General features: G+C 39.4%; 1 protein-coding gene across 1 annotated transcript in view; it reads left to right on the top strand.

The window, feature by feature from the left end:
* LOC140246703 (thrombospondin type-1 domain-containing protein 7A-like) overlaps positions 1–11,835 on the top strand; it is a 61,245-nt gene extending 49,410 nt beyond the window's left edge. Inside the window, exons 19-26 of the mRNA XM_072326041.1 lie at positions 555–673; positions 1,315–1,457; positions 2,763–2,863; positions 5,073–5,213; positions 6,184–6,306; positions 7,664–7,768; positions 8,701–8,782; positions 11,464–11,835. Coding sequence (XP_072182142.1) covers positions 555–673; positions 1,315–1,457; positions 2,763–2,863; positions 5,073–5,213; positions 6,184–6,306; positions 7,664–7,768; positions 8,701–8,782; positions 11,464–11,575 — 926 coding nt within the window. The 3' untranslated portion in view covers positions 11,576–11,835. The remainder of the gene's footprint in view (positions 1–554; positions 674–1,314; positions 1,458–2,762; positions 2,864–5,072; positions 5,214–6,183; positions 6,307–7,663; positions 7,769–8,700; positions 8,783–11,463) is intronic.
* Positions 11,836–15,471: the final 3,636 nt, after the last annotated feature.

Below are 15,471 nucleotides of genomic sequence, written 5' to 3'. Positions count from 1 at the left end.
TGCAATCGTTTGGGCAAGAATAAGCAGTTACCCACGAAGTACCACTCGACCCAGGTGTATAAATGGGTACCTGGCAACGCTAGGGTAATAATAAAGCCAGGGCCCTCTGGTAGAGCAGTGGCAACACTGAAGAGGCTACCCAGGGGGGTGTTTCATAAAGCTGTTCGTAAAGTTACGAACGACTTACAAGTGACTGGTGATCAGTTCTTATGCTGAATTATGGAAATTGTGATAAGTGTAGCACATCAGAACTGATCACCAGTCGCTCGTAAGCTGTTCTAACTTTACGAACAGCTTTATCAAACAGGGCCCTGGATAGATAAAACCTTATTATTTAACTATCATCATTATTATTAGTATAGATGAGGACAATAAACGGTGCGTTAGGTAAGAAGGAGAGGGGGGAAGGGATGTAAAAGAAAGACAGGGTTAGGGAAGTGGAAAGGGGCAGGTGGGGGGAAAGACAGTGTTTGATGTTGTAATGGAGTCTCCCTTGTCCTCTCTTTATGTCCTCCTCCTGGGATGTAAATACTACCCCCCCCCCTCCCCCCCAGCCCAAGGGAATGAGGGCTCTCTAGAGGGGTGGAACCAGCTGGGGCTACACCCCAACCAGACATCCCTGGACCTGGAAACTCATCGCCGCTGTGAAGTCTGGTGCCCCGGAGACTGTGTGGTAAGTATGTCAGTAAAGCACCCTGTTCTTACTGGGCCAAAGTTCATTGTTTATGCAGATGTGAACTATACCAAATGATCTTGCGTGAATATTTCTTTTGGTTTCAGTTACTGTAAAACATGATAATATGCGAGGCATGAAATTTTTGTGAATTGGAGCCGACAGCCTTTTTTCACGGCAGGAAATTTTCGCAAATTGCCACTGGCATTCAATGCATACAGTGTAGACAAGAACTTTCGCGTGCATTTTGATTTCGCAAATCTTGGCGCTCGCGAAATGAAATTAAAATGCACGCAAACATTCCTTGTTTTACAGTATATTGTTAACATGATGTTAGTATTACTTTTTTTACGTTGTTTATTTATTTTTTTGTTTTTTTTTGTTTGATGTTTTTTCTTAGGGATGGCTAATAAATGAGTCTGCCATAACTGTTTATTTAAAAAAAAAAACAATTTTTAAGATAGAAATGACTACACTTCCCCTTGCCGGTGGGAGATCTGAAAAAATGGTATTACGACCTGAACTACTTAATTTTTTTTTTTATATTCAACCAGAGACGTACAGAAGGAATTATTTTGTTGAGAGAATGATATTTTCTCTCGCGTCATATTTGACTTGGTATTATTTTCCTTTCCCACCAGGTGTCAGAGTGGTCGCAGTTCACACCTTGCCTTAAAAATTGCTTCAACGACACACTGGGAGGCCAGAGAACAAGGACCAGAGTTGTGATCAGTCCACCAGTCTTGGGTGGGAAGCCATGTACTACACATCTCATTGACAGTAGGTGAGTTGAGCTAGCCATACTATTCCCTGCCAGGCCAGAAACTGTTATTAAAGCTGTTGATGACTACATTTTGGTTCCAGGTATACACCAGCAGATTTCTATGGGAAACATGTGCTATAAAAGATCAGCTCATCCACAATGGGTTAAAGTACTTGCATCTATCTGTCCTTCTCATAAGTTTGCTAGTAAGTACATGTTTAAAGCTGCACATATAGTGCCTGGCCTTCGTGAGTGTACGTTGTATGTTGCTTGTATGGGAGTAGGGGAATGATATAATTTTAGATTTTGAATGATAAGTTTCCCTTCGATGATACAGGTGCAGCGTGAGGTTCTAAAGCTGCCATCCAGACACGTTGGGATATCATTTGTGATGAGCACAAAGAATATGAGTCATACAATGTGTTTGTACAAGTTCACATATTATTATGAAACGCACAAACCCACCCAAACTGATTGATAAATTGGCAAATGCCAGAGTACATTGAAAGCTTCACTCATGAATCCATCTCTTACACATGACAAGAGCTTGCATATCCTTGTGATTGAACAGCAGTGATGAGGTTTTTCAAGTGAATTCTAAAAGTCTGTTGCAGTATTGTCTGCCAAAGTCATACCTCCCTTCCCTGGATAATAGCGTAGCTCCTGTCCATTTGCAAGAAATGTAATCATAGCTTTGTCAGAAAATTTACGTCACAACATTTACATTACAATTTATATTACTGTAATTTTTCCTCCAATTCCCCTTGTAGCATGTGAAGCATAAAAGTCTCTGTAAAAAGTTACATAATTATTGTGTCTTAACCCATTAGTAACTGAACCACCCAAAACCGTCTGTCAGATTACTCACTATACCACCCAAAAACACTTGTTCTGCGTTTTTATAATTTCATGCTTTACTGTCTTTATTGTTTTCATGTAGAATATATAATTATGTAATTTGAAAGCGGTCAAAGGTCAACACAAGTATGGGAACACAGGGAAATTACACTGTGGCACCGATAGAGTTAAATGGGAGGTTCTTCTGCCAGGACCTCTTAGCAAACAGGAGACTCTGATCTGTCCATCGTTTAGTGTTTGTGTGTTAGCCATTTCATGCCCAGTATCTCATCCTGGCAATGCCATCAATGTGTTTGAGACGGCTTCTTCCTTTGTATAGGTACTGTAGTCTCAAAGAAATTACATCAGATTTGTTCATGGCATGGATTGCTGCTTGATTTGCCATGCATTTGTTTTATTTGTTAGTGAGTTGCTTCCAATCTTCAAAAAGAAAAAAACAAAATGTTTGTGTTTTCTTCACACATGCAGACCTTGCCCTGCCCAGGAGGCGAAGTGCCCCCTCTTTAGGTGGATGACAGGAGAATGGGACTCCAGCACCCGCAGCAGAGATGTGTGGTGTGAGATGGAAGGTAAGAGGTGTGGATTCTTCTGCTCTACAAGGAGAAAAGAATGGAAAGAACATCTTATCTTTTCTGCTTTTTTTTTTCCAAAGCAATTCAGTGAAATCAGCAACTTTGGATGTATATGTCCGAGTCTATATAACCCATTGTGATGTGCCCAGGAAATTGGTTCAACCTGCCAAAGTTTTTCATCAGCACCCAGGGGCCTGTCTTATAAAGACTTGTGATAGAAATCAATCACAAGTTTTTTGTGTGCTGCAATGCAAGTTGCGATTGATTTTGGGGACTTGTGATTGATTTGAAGGCTTTATAAGACGGGGCCCAGTAACCCATCCCAACGTGACCCTGTTGATGATTATCAAGCCTATTCAGATGTAGAGCTGTATGTTGAATTAGCAAAGCCATGTTCCTTTATAGTCCAACAGGAAGGCCATGGTGACACAGTAGGTATGAGAGAGACTAGGAAATCTCTATTAGCCCATTGAGGATGAGTCCCGAGCATACTTGTGTAAGTGTCTTTTGGAACTGCGGGTTGTAGCAAAATCAGCCTGTCCGGTATGGGTTTATTACCAATTAGCTTCCAAACATCTGTGGCAGTTGGTAATGAAAGCACTCCAGTGCGCATGCCAGTAACGGCACAGGAAAATTTTACAGAAGGGTTATCATATTCATTAGTAGTAGCGTAGCAGTAGTTGTATTAGTTGAAGTAGTAGTAGAAGTAGAAGTGGTAGTTGACCCATTAGTCGTAGTAGTGGTAATAGAAATAGTAGTAGTAGTAGTAGTAGAAATAGTAGTAGTAGTAGTAGTAGTAGTAGTAGTAGTAGTAGTAGTAGTAATAGTAGTAGTAGGAGTAGTAGTAGTACTAGTAGTAGTAGTAGTAGTAGTAGTAGTAGAAGTAGTAGTATGTGTAATAAAAGTAGCAGTAGTAGCAGCAGTAACAGTAGTTGTAGTGATTTTTATGCCTCCGCCAACGAAGTGGCCGGAGGCATTAGGTTTTCGGGTCGTCCGTCCGTCCGTCCGTCCGTACGTCCCGTTTTGTTTTTGTCGATATCTCAAGAACCGTGTGGTGGTTTTGCATCAAACTTGGTATGAGGGTATATCCTTGGGGGATGATACTTTGTGTGGATTTTAGGGTCACAGGGTCAAAGGTCAAAGGTCACAGGTTATTTTGTGAGAAAAAAAAATTGAAATTTCATGTTTTTCTCCATATCTCGCAAATGGTTCAAGGTATCTTCATGGAACTAAGTATATATGCTTGTACCGATGGGCAGTGATTATCTAGGGAAGTTGGGGGTCATGGGTCAAAGGTCAAGGTCAACTCCTCAAAATATAACTACTTTCCTTATATTTATGCAATGCCTGAAGGATTTTTTTAAAACTTGATGTATGCATGTATAACCCAATATATATTCTGTGGGAAGTTTCTTGCCAAAAGGTCAAAGGTCAAAAGGTCAAAGGTCAAGTGAAAGTGCTAAATTGCACTTTTTCCTCCATATCTCAAAAATAACTCAAGGTATTGTCATGAAACTTACATATTTATGCATGTTCTACCTAACAGTGATTCTCTTTGGAACTGTGGGGTCAAAGGTCAAATGCCAGGTTTCGATAATACTATTTTACCATTTGATACTGAAATTATACTTTTTCTCAATACCTTGAAAATTACTCAATGCATAAACTTGTAAAAGGGTCAAAAGTCAAGTGAAAATCATCAGTTCCCCCAAATACCTGCACTCTGACGTTTTAATCATTCATCCAATTGAACCTAGTTCTAGGAAAGTGAACATTCAGCACATTTGTGGCAAACCTGTCATTTTAATATTTTGCCAATTGTGTGAAACTGTCATCACACATTGTCAAGACATTGTACTATAGACCTATTAGGAGAACCATGTATTATGGCGGAGGCATACACCAGTCGCCGTAGCGACATTTCTAGTTATCTATGGATCAATTGTGTACACTATTGTGTACACTATTGTATTGCATGCTTTTCCTAATTCATATTTCATGGTATGCAAATAGAATACTTAGTAGGCACTAATGAAGTCATTAGCATAACAAAAAGTACTTCAGGCTCTGCAGAAATTCATCTGCAGAGAAGAAGGGATAAGATTAATAAACCATCATAAAGTAATCAAAAAAAAAAAAAGACATCTGAAAAGAGTCATTAATCCACCCTTCCTCCAATGTCTATCTCTGTTTCCAGGATTTGAAGGGAAGAACGACGTACTCGTGGTACAGGGCGGCTGTGATGAGTCGCTTCGGCCGCCATCATCCATGGACTGTCTACCAGACTGCTCCTCTGTGGGTAGTTACTGTGACGATGGGAGATGCCATTGTGCTAACGGCTTCACAGGTAGAGTGCAGAATCTGTGAATTGGCAAAGGCTGGACTTGGATAATGGAGCTCGTAGTGGCTCAGTGGTTATGACCACGAACTATCAAGCACAAGGTTTATGGTTCAAGTCCCCCTGGCAGCAGCTGTTGTCTTCCCAGGCCATACACTGTATCCTCATTGTCTGGCCCGTAGGAGGGAACTTTAAAAGTCGTCTGTCCTGTTGTTGCTTCCTTTGCAAGCATTTATTACATCCTTGAAGTGGCCACGTACAACAAAACAAAACAAAACAAAACAAAACAAAACAAAACAAAGCAAAACAAGACAAATCTAATCAAATCGGATCAGATCAGATATAAAAAAAAAACAGTGAATATAATTATGAACTCATTGTACTGTACTTAATCACAATTCCATATTCAGTATGACTTAAAATTAAATTACTTTTGGTATGACTGTCTGTTTGTCTCTTATTTATTTATTTATCTATTTATTTTCTTTCTTTTTTTTTTTTGGGGGGGGGGGGGCAGTAATTAGTTTTGTTTGTATTAGCCTTTTGAGGACGAGTCCTGAGTATACTCCGGCAAGACAGTGTCTATGGGAAATGTGTGTGGTAGTAAAATCAGCCCGTCCTCAACGTGTTAAGGCCCTGCTCGCAATGTGACTATGCAGAATTCAATGTGACTGTGAAGCAAGCATGCTTTGGCTGAGAATATTCCCAAGCAGAGTAACACTGTACATATCATGATTTTCTTAATTGTGATTATTATTTTTGTATTGTTTCTTATTTTCAAAGTAAGACCACATGCTGTTGAGTGATTATTCTTGAAATGACATGAAATCCTTTGAACTAATCTTTTAATCTTTTAACCCATTGAAGACGAGCCCCCAAAATACTGGGGCAGGTGTCTATGGGAAATGCATGTTGTAGCAAAATTAGTCCATCCTCAATGGGTTAAATAGAAAGGATATTCTTCTGTATTTTTCCCCAGGCACTGGACGGACGTGTTACCCAGCCATGGGATGTGTGATGGATTCCCACTGTCCATTCCCACACACTGTGTGCAGCAAGGAAAGAGAGTGCACGTGTAGGAAGGGGTACTATGCGATTGATGGTAAGAGACACACCCAGATTGGTAGGAAGGGGTACAATTATGTCAATGATGGTAAGAGACACACCCAGATTGGTAGGAAGGGGTACTATGCCATTGATAGTAAGGGACACACCCAGATTGGTAGGAAGGGATACTATACCATTGATGGTAAGGGACACACCCAGATTAAGATCTGTGAGGGGGAGTGCTATAGGGCCTACCATGAACAATAAGGGACACACCCAGGGGCGTAGGAAGGGGTACTATGGCATTAATGGGAGGGGACGCATTCAGGGGTGAAGGAAGGTGTACTATGCCATTGGCAGCGAAGAAAAAGGGTAATGAGCCTCTGGTGGTGAGGGACTTACCCAAGAGTAAAAGGGTAATGCATCTCTGGTTTTAAGAGAACACCCATGAATGTTGGAAGGGTACATGTCTAAATGTGCCTTCGGTGGTAAGGGATGCGCCATGGGGTGTGTGAAGGGATACTGTGCCATTGATGGAAAGAGACGGACCCAGATTTGATGGAAGGGGTACTATGCCAGTGATTGTTAGGAATGCGCCCAGGAATGTATGAAGCGATATGTGCTATGCCATTGATGGTATAGGGACAGCACCAAGGGGTATAGGAAGGATAACATGCCATTGATGGTAAGGGACATGTCCAGAGGACTGGTGTCAGTGAGATATATGTACTATGCAAGTGATGGTGGGGGATATTCCCAGAGATGTAGGAAGGGGTACTGTGCCATGTGGTGGTAAGAGACACACCCACCAGGGGTGTAGGAAGGGATAATGTGCCTTTGATGTTAAAGGGACTCGCCTGGGGATGTAGGAAGAGGTGATGAGCCTGTGGTGATGGGGGACACACCCAGGGGTTTACAAAGGGGTGATGTGCCTATGGTAGTAAGGGATACACAGGGATGTAAGAAGGGGTAGTATTGGTGGTTATGAATACACCTAGATATATAAGAAGTGGTGCTTTTGGTACCTTGCCATTGATGGTAATCTAAGCCTGTACACTCCCAGAGGACTCCGGTGGAGGAAGGGGTGATGTGTTTTGTGTGGTAAGAACTCCCATGGATGTAGAAATAGATGGGTACTTTGCCATTGAAGATAAAGAACTCACCTCAAGAGTGCATGCAGGATTCCTGTATGCCATGAATAGTAACAGACACAAAAGGGATACTGTGCCAGCCATGTCAATGAGCACAGCCAGGGGGAAGGAGAGGGTATGTACACGTAGGTAATGGTGAGGGACATCCCCAGGTACTATGTGGTATCATCTCACCTGCTGAATCCTGCTTAACTTTACTGTAGTTGTGATACCAGCCCTGCCACACCCCTTCTTGTTCTTTGCCCACCCCTTTTCTCTCAGGGATGCTAAAATGTGTTCCAGTCAACCCACCCACTTCCACCAGCAGTGATGGACTGACTACAGACCAACATGACTCCAATGCAAGCCCCTTCCAGGGAAGAAAAGGTGAGAAAGAAACAATATGTCAACAGAACTCAGTTATGGTGTTTTATTTGTGCTGTTGTGTGTGCTTTACTCGCCATGTGAAACTATAGTAGAAATGCAAGAACAATACTTCACCCAGACTAGTTCAGAGTATACTCGTGCAGGTTTGTATGGAAAATGTGTGTCATAGCAATATCAGCTCGTCCTCAATGGGTTAAGAGAGTGTGTTCTATGCCATGGTGCCATGCTCCTTGAAGACACATGATTCCAGATCTGAGGTTTGCTGTCTCATAATGATGGTGAGTAGGAAGATTATAGGTAGAATAATTGAACTCTTCCCCATTTGCGAGATAATTTCTTGGCATTTCTTGGCTACCTTCGTGTATATCCTTTAGCATGAATATGTATAATTTATGTGAGACATACGTGTGATGTACTTCACACATACAGTCTTTTGTACATGTATCATGCTGTAGAATACTTTGGCTACCTCTCTGTTTCAGTAGCCTGTCTTGGAAGGACACAGTTCATCTTTTAAAGGTTGTTTGGCTCGGGTTTGACTTGTAAGGCTAAACGCCTGAATGATCTTGCATGCACCTCTCACAGAACTGAATTGATTTAGTGTTCCAATATGTCAAAGTTCAAGACATTTTCTTTGTGACCAGATTGTTCATTAGACTGTTTAATGCAGCTGTGATTATTTAACATGCAATGACAAAACTTGATACAAGTGGTGGTCACGATGGGATGCTACCATTGATGATGATGCTGATGTTGTTCGTATTCATGGTGGTGTCATTGATTATGTTGATTGTAACTTAGGAATCACAGTAATGCAGATCATGTGAAAAGCATTGAGATGATAGCGATTACTGTGAAAATTGAAATAATTGGCATATTATGTGAATGTAACCATCTATTTCTCTGGGCCTGTTTATGTCATTTTTCTGTAGGCACATGGAAATGGATCGTTGTGGCAGTCTGTGTGGGTGTAGTGATATTAGCTGCCATTATTGCTGGAGTATTCATCTACAGGTGAGCATTGCACAGGGTTTGATTCCCACAAAACAGGGCCAATTCTCTGCTTGTCCTCTCCTTAACCTGTTGAGGACGGTTTGATTTTGCTACAACACACATTTCCCATAGACACTTGCCGGAGTATATGTGGGACTTGTCCTCAACAGGTTAATCCATTCTGTCATTGCAGGGGGAGGGGGTTAACATGGTGATTGCCTTCATGGAACCATCCCCACCTCTTCTTCTTCCCCCTCCTCCCCCTCCTCCTCCTCCTCCTCTTCTTCTTCTCCTCTTCCTCCCCTTCTTTCCACTCCTCTGCTCCAGTTCCTCTACCCCTTCTTCTTCCCCCCCCCCCCGCCTGCTCCATCCATTGCTTCTCATCCTTTTAAATCTAACTCTATCAAATTGAACCTGTGACACCAGCCTTCTATCTTAAGCCGTAGTCTTCCTTGTCCAGTAACTCATTCTCTGTTTAAAATAGGTAACCTGCGCAGCAAAGACAAAGACAACAATCTACACGTGTAGAAAATATTCAACTTGCAACTTCTTGCCACTTGTTGCAGTTTGTTCAGAAATTTAATGCTTTAAGTTTAATATGACTACAAACAAGGCCGACAATCCATGCATGGTTTTACAATGGTTTTACTTTAAAAATGTGAATGCAGCCATCGTTAATCGTGTTGTGAAAAATCTAAGACATAAAAAAAATATTGTTACACATGATTGCCAATGTTTTAAGAAACTGAAAAGCCTGTGGGTGACAAAACTTACCATATTCTGTTATTCCACTTGACATTAATGTTTGAATAAGCCAAGCGCAGCATTTCTACTTTTCACTACACCTCCACACTGTCAAACAGAGTCCTAGGGGTTGCTTTTACAGTGAAGTCGTATTTGTCAACAACTCAACTCTTACAACAAAAAATAGGACTGACGACCCTTTATAAATCATGTTTTTATTGTAATCTAAGTTGCATTTAACAATGTATACTTGATTGTTATGTTATTTGTTTGAATCATTAAAATTGATGAAAATATAATACAAAAAAGAAAAAAAAATAGGACTAGTTCCTACAATGCAAGTACTCACTTGATGTGTAAGAGAATGGGTTACATTACTACATATTTTCTCTAAATTCTGCTTCAGCCATGTACAAACATAAATAACACTTTTGAGATACAATTTCCACTTTGTCATGGAAATAATCTCATATACTTACGGTCTACATATTGGTCAGTGTTTGGTCATAATGCATTTTGGATAACTAATGCAGGGAGGATCAAATTCATTATATTGTGTGCAGTGATGTCCTGTCAGTTGAATTGCAATTCAAGAATTTGACTGGTTGCCGATAGGCTATAATAAAGTGATAGGTATCTATGTTAAAGCCATATACAGCTGAACCTCTCTTATCCGGCCTCCCTTTATCCGGATCTCTCTATTATACGGACGCAATCTCGCCGTGATTTTTTTTTCTTTTTTTAATAATTACGGGAGGAAAGGGGGATTCCCAACTCCTTGAGAACTCTTACACAAACACACATGAATTACATATTACTTCCAACATTAACATACACCTCTATTTTGGGGTCTGTTACTGAGTGTTAACAATGAAAAGGTTGCAGTATACACATTACTACATGTGGTACTACAATGGGCTACATCAGTAGGACCTACATGTGTATGTATATGTACATGTGTAAAGCATTGAGTCTCCCGTATCCGGCCAAATTCCTTATCCGGATGAGCCCCGGTCCTGACTTGTCCGGATACGAGAGGTTCAACTGTAGCTAAAAAGTATTGCCTTGTCGATTGGTATAATATAACACTAGACAGTCTTCTCTTGAGTTATATGTGACCCACCACAACAAAAGGATCTGAAAGTCGGGGGAGGACGATTTCCTTAAAATGGCATAACACAATTCCCTTACTCTTCTACTTTAATTTCATATATAACACAACTCATCAAAGTACTCGGTTGCGGAGATATCAATGATTTAATTAGCGCATGTCAAGTGGTTGAGGAAATCAGAGTTTCGAGAAAAAGACCTTCAAAGTTTTCCTTCCGACGCTATCATGATCAAGGAGAGGCGAGACAGTTTTCACCGCTTGACAATAGAAGGTACATTGGTATGCTCCTGGCGACCTCCGCAATATTCACTCAAGCTTAGCGCCAGCGGTCTACACACGACCAATCAGTAATCAGGATGCCACATACTGACCAATAAGATCACTCCCTTGTTTCTAGGGGCGGAGTCTAGCGGCGGCACTAAATCCAAATCTTCAGATATGTTTCTGTTACGTTGAAAGTCGGAAAATTACGACCCAGAAAAACTCTGATTTCTTGCCTTTCCTTTGATCATTTAGCTTCGAAATTTGGGCACATGATAGACAAAACATTACACTACAAAATTATGCCAAGAACAGAAATCCGATAGTTTTGACCATTTTTGATGATGTGACTTCAAACTCGTTTTTCTCTGCTCAGCCGTCAGCGACTTTAGGATCCTTTTGTTGTAGTGGGTCACATATTTTCCCCTTAGGACAATATTTGTATATTGGAGAAAATAGGACTCGGGGTGTCAAGCGTTGTATCACGCTTGTCTGTAAAAGACCATATCTGTTTTGTAGTGCACGATAAAGGGCAATATACTTCTTATAGTTTATGTTGCCCTTGTTATCTCTTTGCTTCGTACAGGTATTATCACACAGGGGAAGTCCACTTTGAGCCTATACCCCACAGCGTGCTACACCAACGAGGCTTTCCACTCACTTTCAAGAGGAATGGATTCCGAGACACAAAATGCTGACATCATTTGTCATGTGACATCATCTGTCATGTGATATCATTTGTCATGTGACATCGTTCGTCATGTGACACCATCTGTCATGTGACATCATCTGTCATGTGACATCATCTGTCATGTGACGTCATTCATCATGTGACATCATTCGTCATGCGACACCATCTGTCATGTGACACCATCTGTCATGTGGCATCATTAGTCATGTGACATCATCTTGTCTACTCATTAATTTATATGCCAACTTTGCCACTTTACAATCAATCCATCCAGTTACTCCAAGTCTGTGTTGGAAGGCAATTAGATCTTCCTATTGCTTGTAGAATGTTTGTTCTAATCAGTGATTTCATCATCTGAAGTTCTGGTGGAACAAATCTTTCAGTCTTTTCCCTCCAGATATTTTGAAGGTGAAGAAAAACATGTTTTTATATCCATGTGTACCGTCATACGTTTTTTTTTTTTTTTTTTTTGTGTGTGTGTGTATGTTTGCCATAGTGGAGGCATGAGATGTGACTATGTACGGGATTTTGGAAAATTGATTATACATGTATCATTCTGCTGCAATTGTTACTTGCTGGCTTTCAAGACACAGTACTGCTTTGCAGAAGACACAATATTCATCCATGCTGTATACTGTAAAACACAATATTTTCACGGCACGAAATTTACAAATTGGAGCCGACGGCCTTTCTCGCAGCATGAAATTTTCACGTGTTGCCTCTAACGTTCAATGCATATAGTGTAGACAAGATCTTTAGGGTGCATTTTGATTTTACAAATCTCGGCTCTCGCAAAATTCGCGAAATTACTGTAAAATGTGCGCGAACATTTGTCATTCTACAGTAATTTGCTCCTGTTGCTGTATATTGCCAGACATTGCAATAAATATACATGCAGCAGTGTGAGACTGCTGAACATGTGACATACTAAGGATGATAGAGACGTGTTTTGATATTGATAGGGACAAGGAGTTTGATGCATGTAATATCAGTTGATGAAATTCAAAGCATTGTGCTTGCCACAAGGGGGAACTGTGCTTGTCCGTTTTCCTGCTAAGCATTGCTGCAAGTTTATCGTGAAATTGGTCTGTTTAATATACAGAATACCGACAACTGAATGCCCTGCCTCTTGTTTCACTGTATAATCTGATTGAAAAGTTAGAACTTCAACCTGTTTCTCCCAGATATGATTGGAAAGTTTTGAGAAAAACACAAAACAGAAGAATGGGTGTTATGCAACACCTTGTGTAGGACTGAACATATATTTGATAAAAAATGCTTGCTTTGGATGTCGTTTGTGACTTGTACTGGAGACAAATTGACCCCTAGATATGACATGCAAATGCAACATCATGTACCAAGGAGAAATGATCTAAATCATGGAATACAATGATAAGGAAGCTAAAAGTCATATGTGCTGGGGTTTAATCTGTTCAACAAGTGCTAAATGTCAGACAACTTCAAAGATCACACTTCATGATAATGGGATAACATGAGCTGCTTGGTCTTTTAGGACTTGTTGTATGTATGTAAACATCATGTTCAGATACACTTCTGTGCTACTAATGACTGTATTAATTTATTGATACATTACATACATTTGTGTGTGCTATGCTTTTTTCTTAAAGCTATGTTTTGGAGCTATATGGTGCTAGATTATTCATCTATCATGAAGTTCCCATAGGTAGTACACTGCAGGCAGTAACCTAGCTATGACATGCTGTATATACTTGTTAGATTAGTCTTGAATGTTTGAATATGCACATATATATGTTTATATTTATGTATAATAATATAAACAGTGACACTTGTTCCTGCGACAGTTGCCCCGGTCTCGTATTTTCCTCACGGACTTGGGGTTAGGGTTAAGTTTGGCTTAGCGTGCAGATATTTCATGGGAGCAGTTGTGGCAGGAGCAAATTTTTTGGAAGCAATATGAATATATAAACTTTATATATATACATTGTATATATTCAGCATCATCTTGAAAAGTAGTGGCTTATAACAAGTTCACAGACCAAAGTTATTGACTGTGTAATTGATTATGACCTGTAATTGTAGCAAATAGTGATAGTAGCAAGTAGTAAGGAATATGTTGTATATGACTGGTTGAAGTTGGGCTGGATTATTCTCTTTCCCTGTCTTGAGGCAGACATATCCAGGATAGTTATTCTGGATAAGTATATCATGTAGTAACACCATTATTATGTGCATAAGTACTTGATTTTGACTCAAAACTGAGCATAGGCTAATTGTGTGTGAACAATTGTATTTTATGTCTTAGATACAATTCTGTATAAACAGATAGAAAAATTACCTTTTTAAATACTGTAATGTTTTTGTGTATGCGAGAAATGTGTGAACTGGCGAGTCCAAGTGTAGGTGTGTGTCATTGTGTGTGTATAGTATGCTAATTCTTATCATCATGTAGTTGGACATTATTATGAATCTATTGTTTTAATAGAATGTAGAATGTATTTTTGTGTACATTGTACTTGGAAGAACTGAAGAGAACTAATTAAAAGTATATAATGTATGTTAACATGACTTTGGAATGATGGGCAGTATACATAGTGACTCTGCTATCCATAACAGTGATTATAACCTCTTGACATGGTTTGCCTGTATGTAGTTTTGCTATATATGTTAGATGACATCAAATGACTGGAATGCTATTTTTGAGAGCATCATGCTCTGTCAGCTTCCATTTACATTCTACGATTTACTGCACCAGTATGTGATATTTATTTGTTCTAAACTTGTACAGTGGTGGAGTGAATCCATATCTTTCCTTGTTCCATCCATCATGGCGCATTGAAACAAATTAAATCGTATAATGCAAGCAAAACTGTTGGCAAGACTCTTGTTTGTGTGTGTGTGTGTGTGTGTGTGTGTGTGTGTGTGTATGCTTGTCTGGCATTTATAGAATTAAATGCACCCAGTCCCTTTTTATTAAACTACTTAACATAATCAATACTGTGAAGTTGAAATTATGTCCATTACCAGTGAATTTGAGAATGATGAAAAATTTGGACTTAGGAATTAAGACATTACATGTACAATATTTAATTTTACAATGTTGCATTGTAATATTAAGTGGCTTATGAGTGGTCCAATCAACAGAGTTATTTACAGGTCTACATAAATGTATCTTAAAGCTACTAGTATACACTGCAGTAGATAATGCAACTTCAAAAAAATAGGACTTGTACATACTTTCTTGGCATTCCTCCATAGCTTTTCCTCTGATTTTGTCAATTCCTCATCTTTTGCTCTCTTTCTCGTGTGACTTGCTATTTCTTCAAATAAGTTATTATTATGTATTGATTTATCACTTTTTGTTACAATGTATGTAACAGAACATTGACATTCTGTGTGTAAAGGGACAAGCTCAAATGTATTTAATAATTGTTTTTCTTTTATTTTCCAAAGAGTCTGACACACCTATCTTCCAGCTGTTCAAGAAAATAGCAGCTTGGATAATTTGATTCAATAGTCATAAAATATTTCAAAAAACCTAAGTAACTCTCAGAGTTTGTTGGTCATCGCTGACACATATCATCTAAAAAAAAAATAAAATAATTGCCACTCTATTTAAATACACACTGACCCTACAAAATCATGCAATATATACAGCTCTCTCTCTCTTTGTATATAATATGTTAATAAATGCTATTTCTAGCCAACAGGGGAATGTGGAATAAACAATAGTTAAGGGTAATTTTGATAAAAAGTATGATAATATTCAGAAAAATGCAAATACAATGTATTGCCACTTTTTAAGAAGCATTGAATTGACAAGAGCACAAAATGCATCTTATACCATTGAATTCTCTATGTTAAAGCAGATATACCTACTTTCCCCCAATGACGCCCCGTTTTCTATTTACATCCAACATATAA

This window comes from Diadema setosum, chromosome 3 (genome assembly GCF_964275005.1).
Source record: "Diadema setosum chromosome 3, eeDiaSeto1, whole genome shotgun sequence".
In the NCBI taxonomy this organism is placed as follows: domain Eukaryota; kingdom Metazoa; phylum Echinodermata; class Echinoidea; order Diadematoida; family Diadematidae; genus Diadema; species Diadema setosum.
Note: the sequence above shows the minus strand (reverse complement) of the source record. Positions and strands in the feature narration are given on the sequence as shown.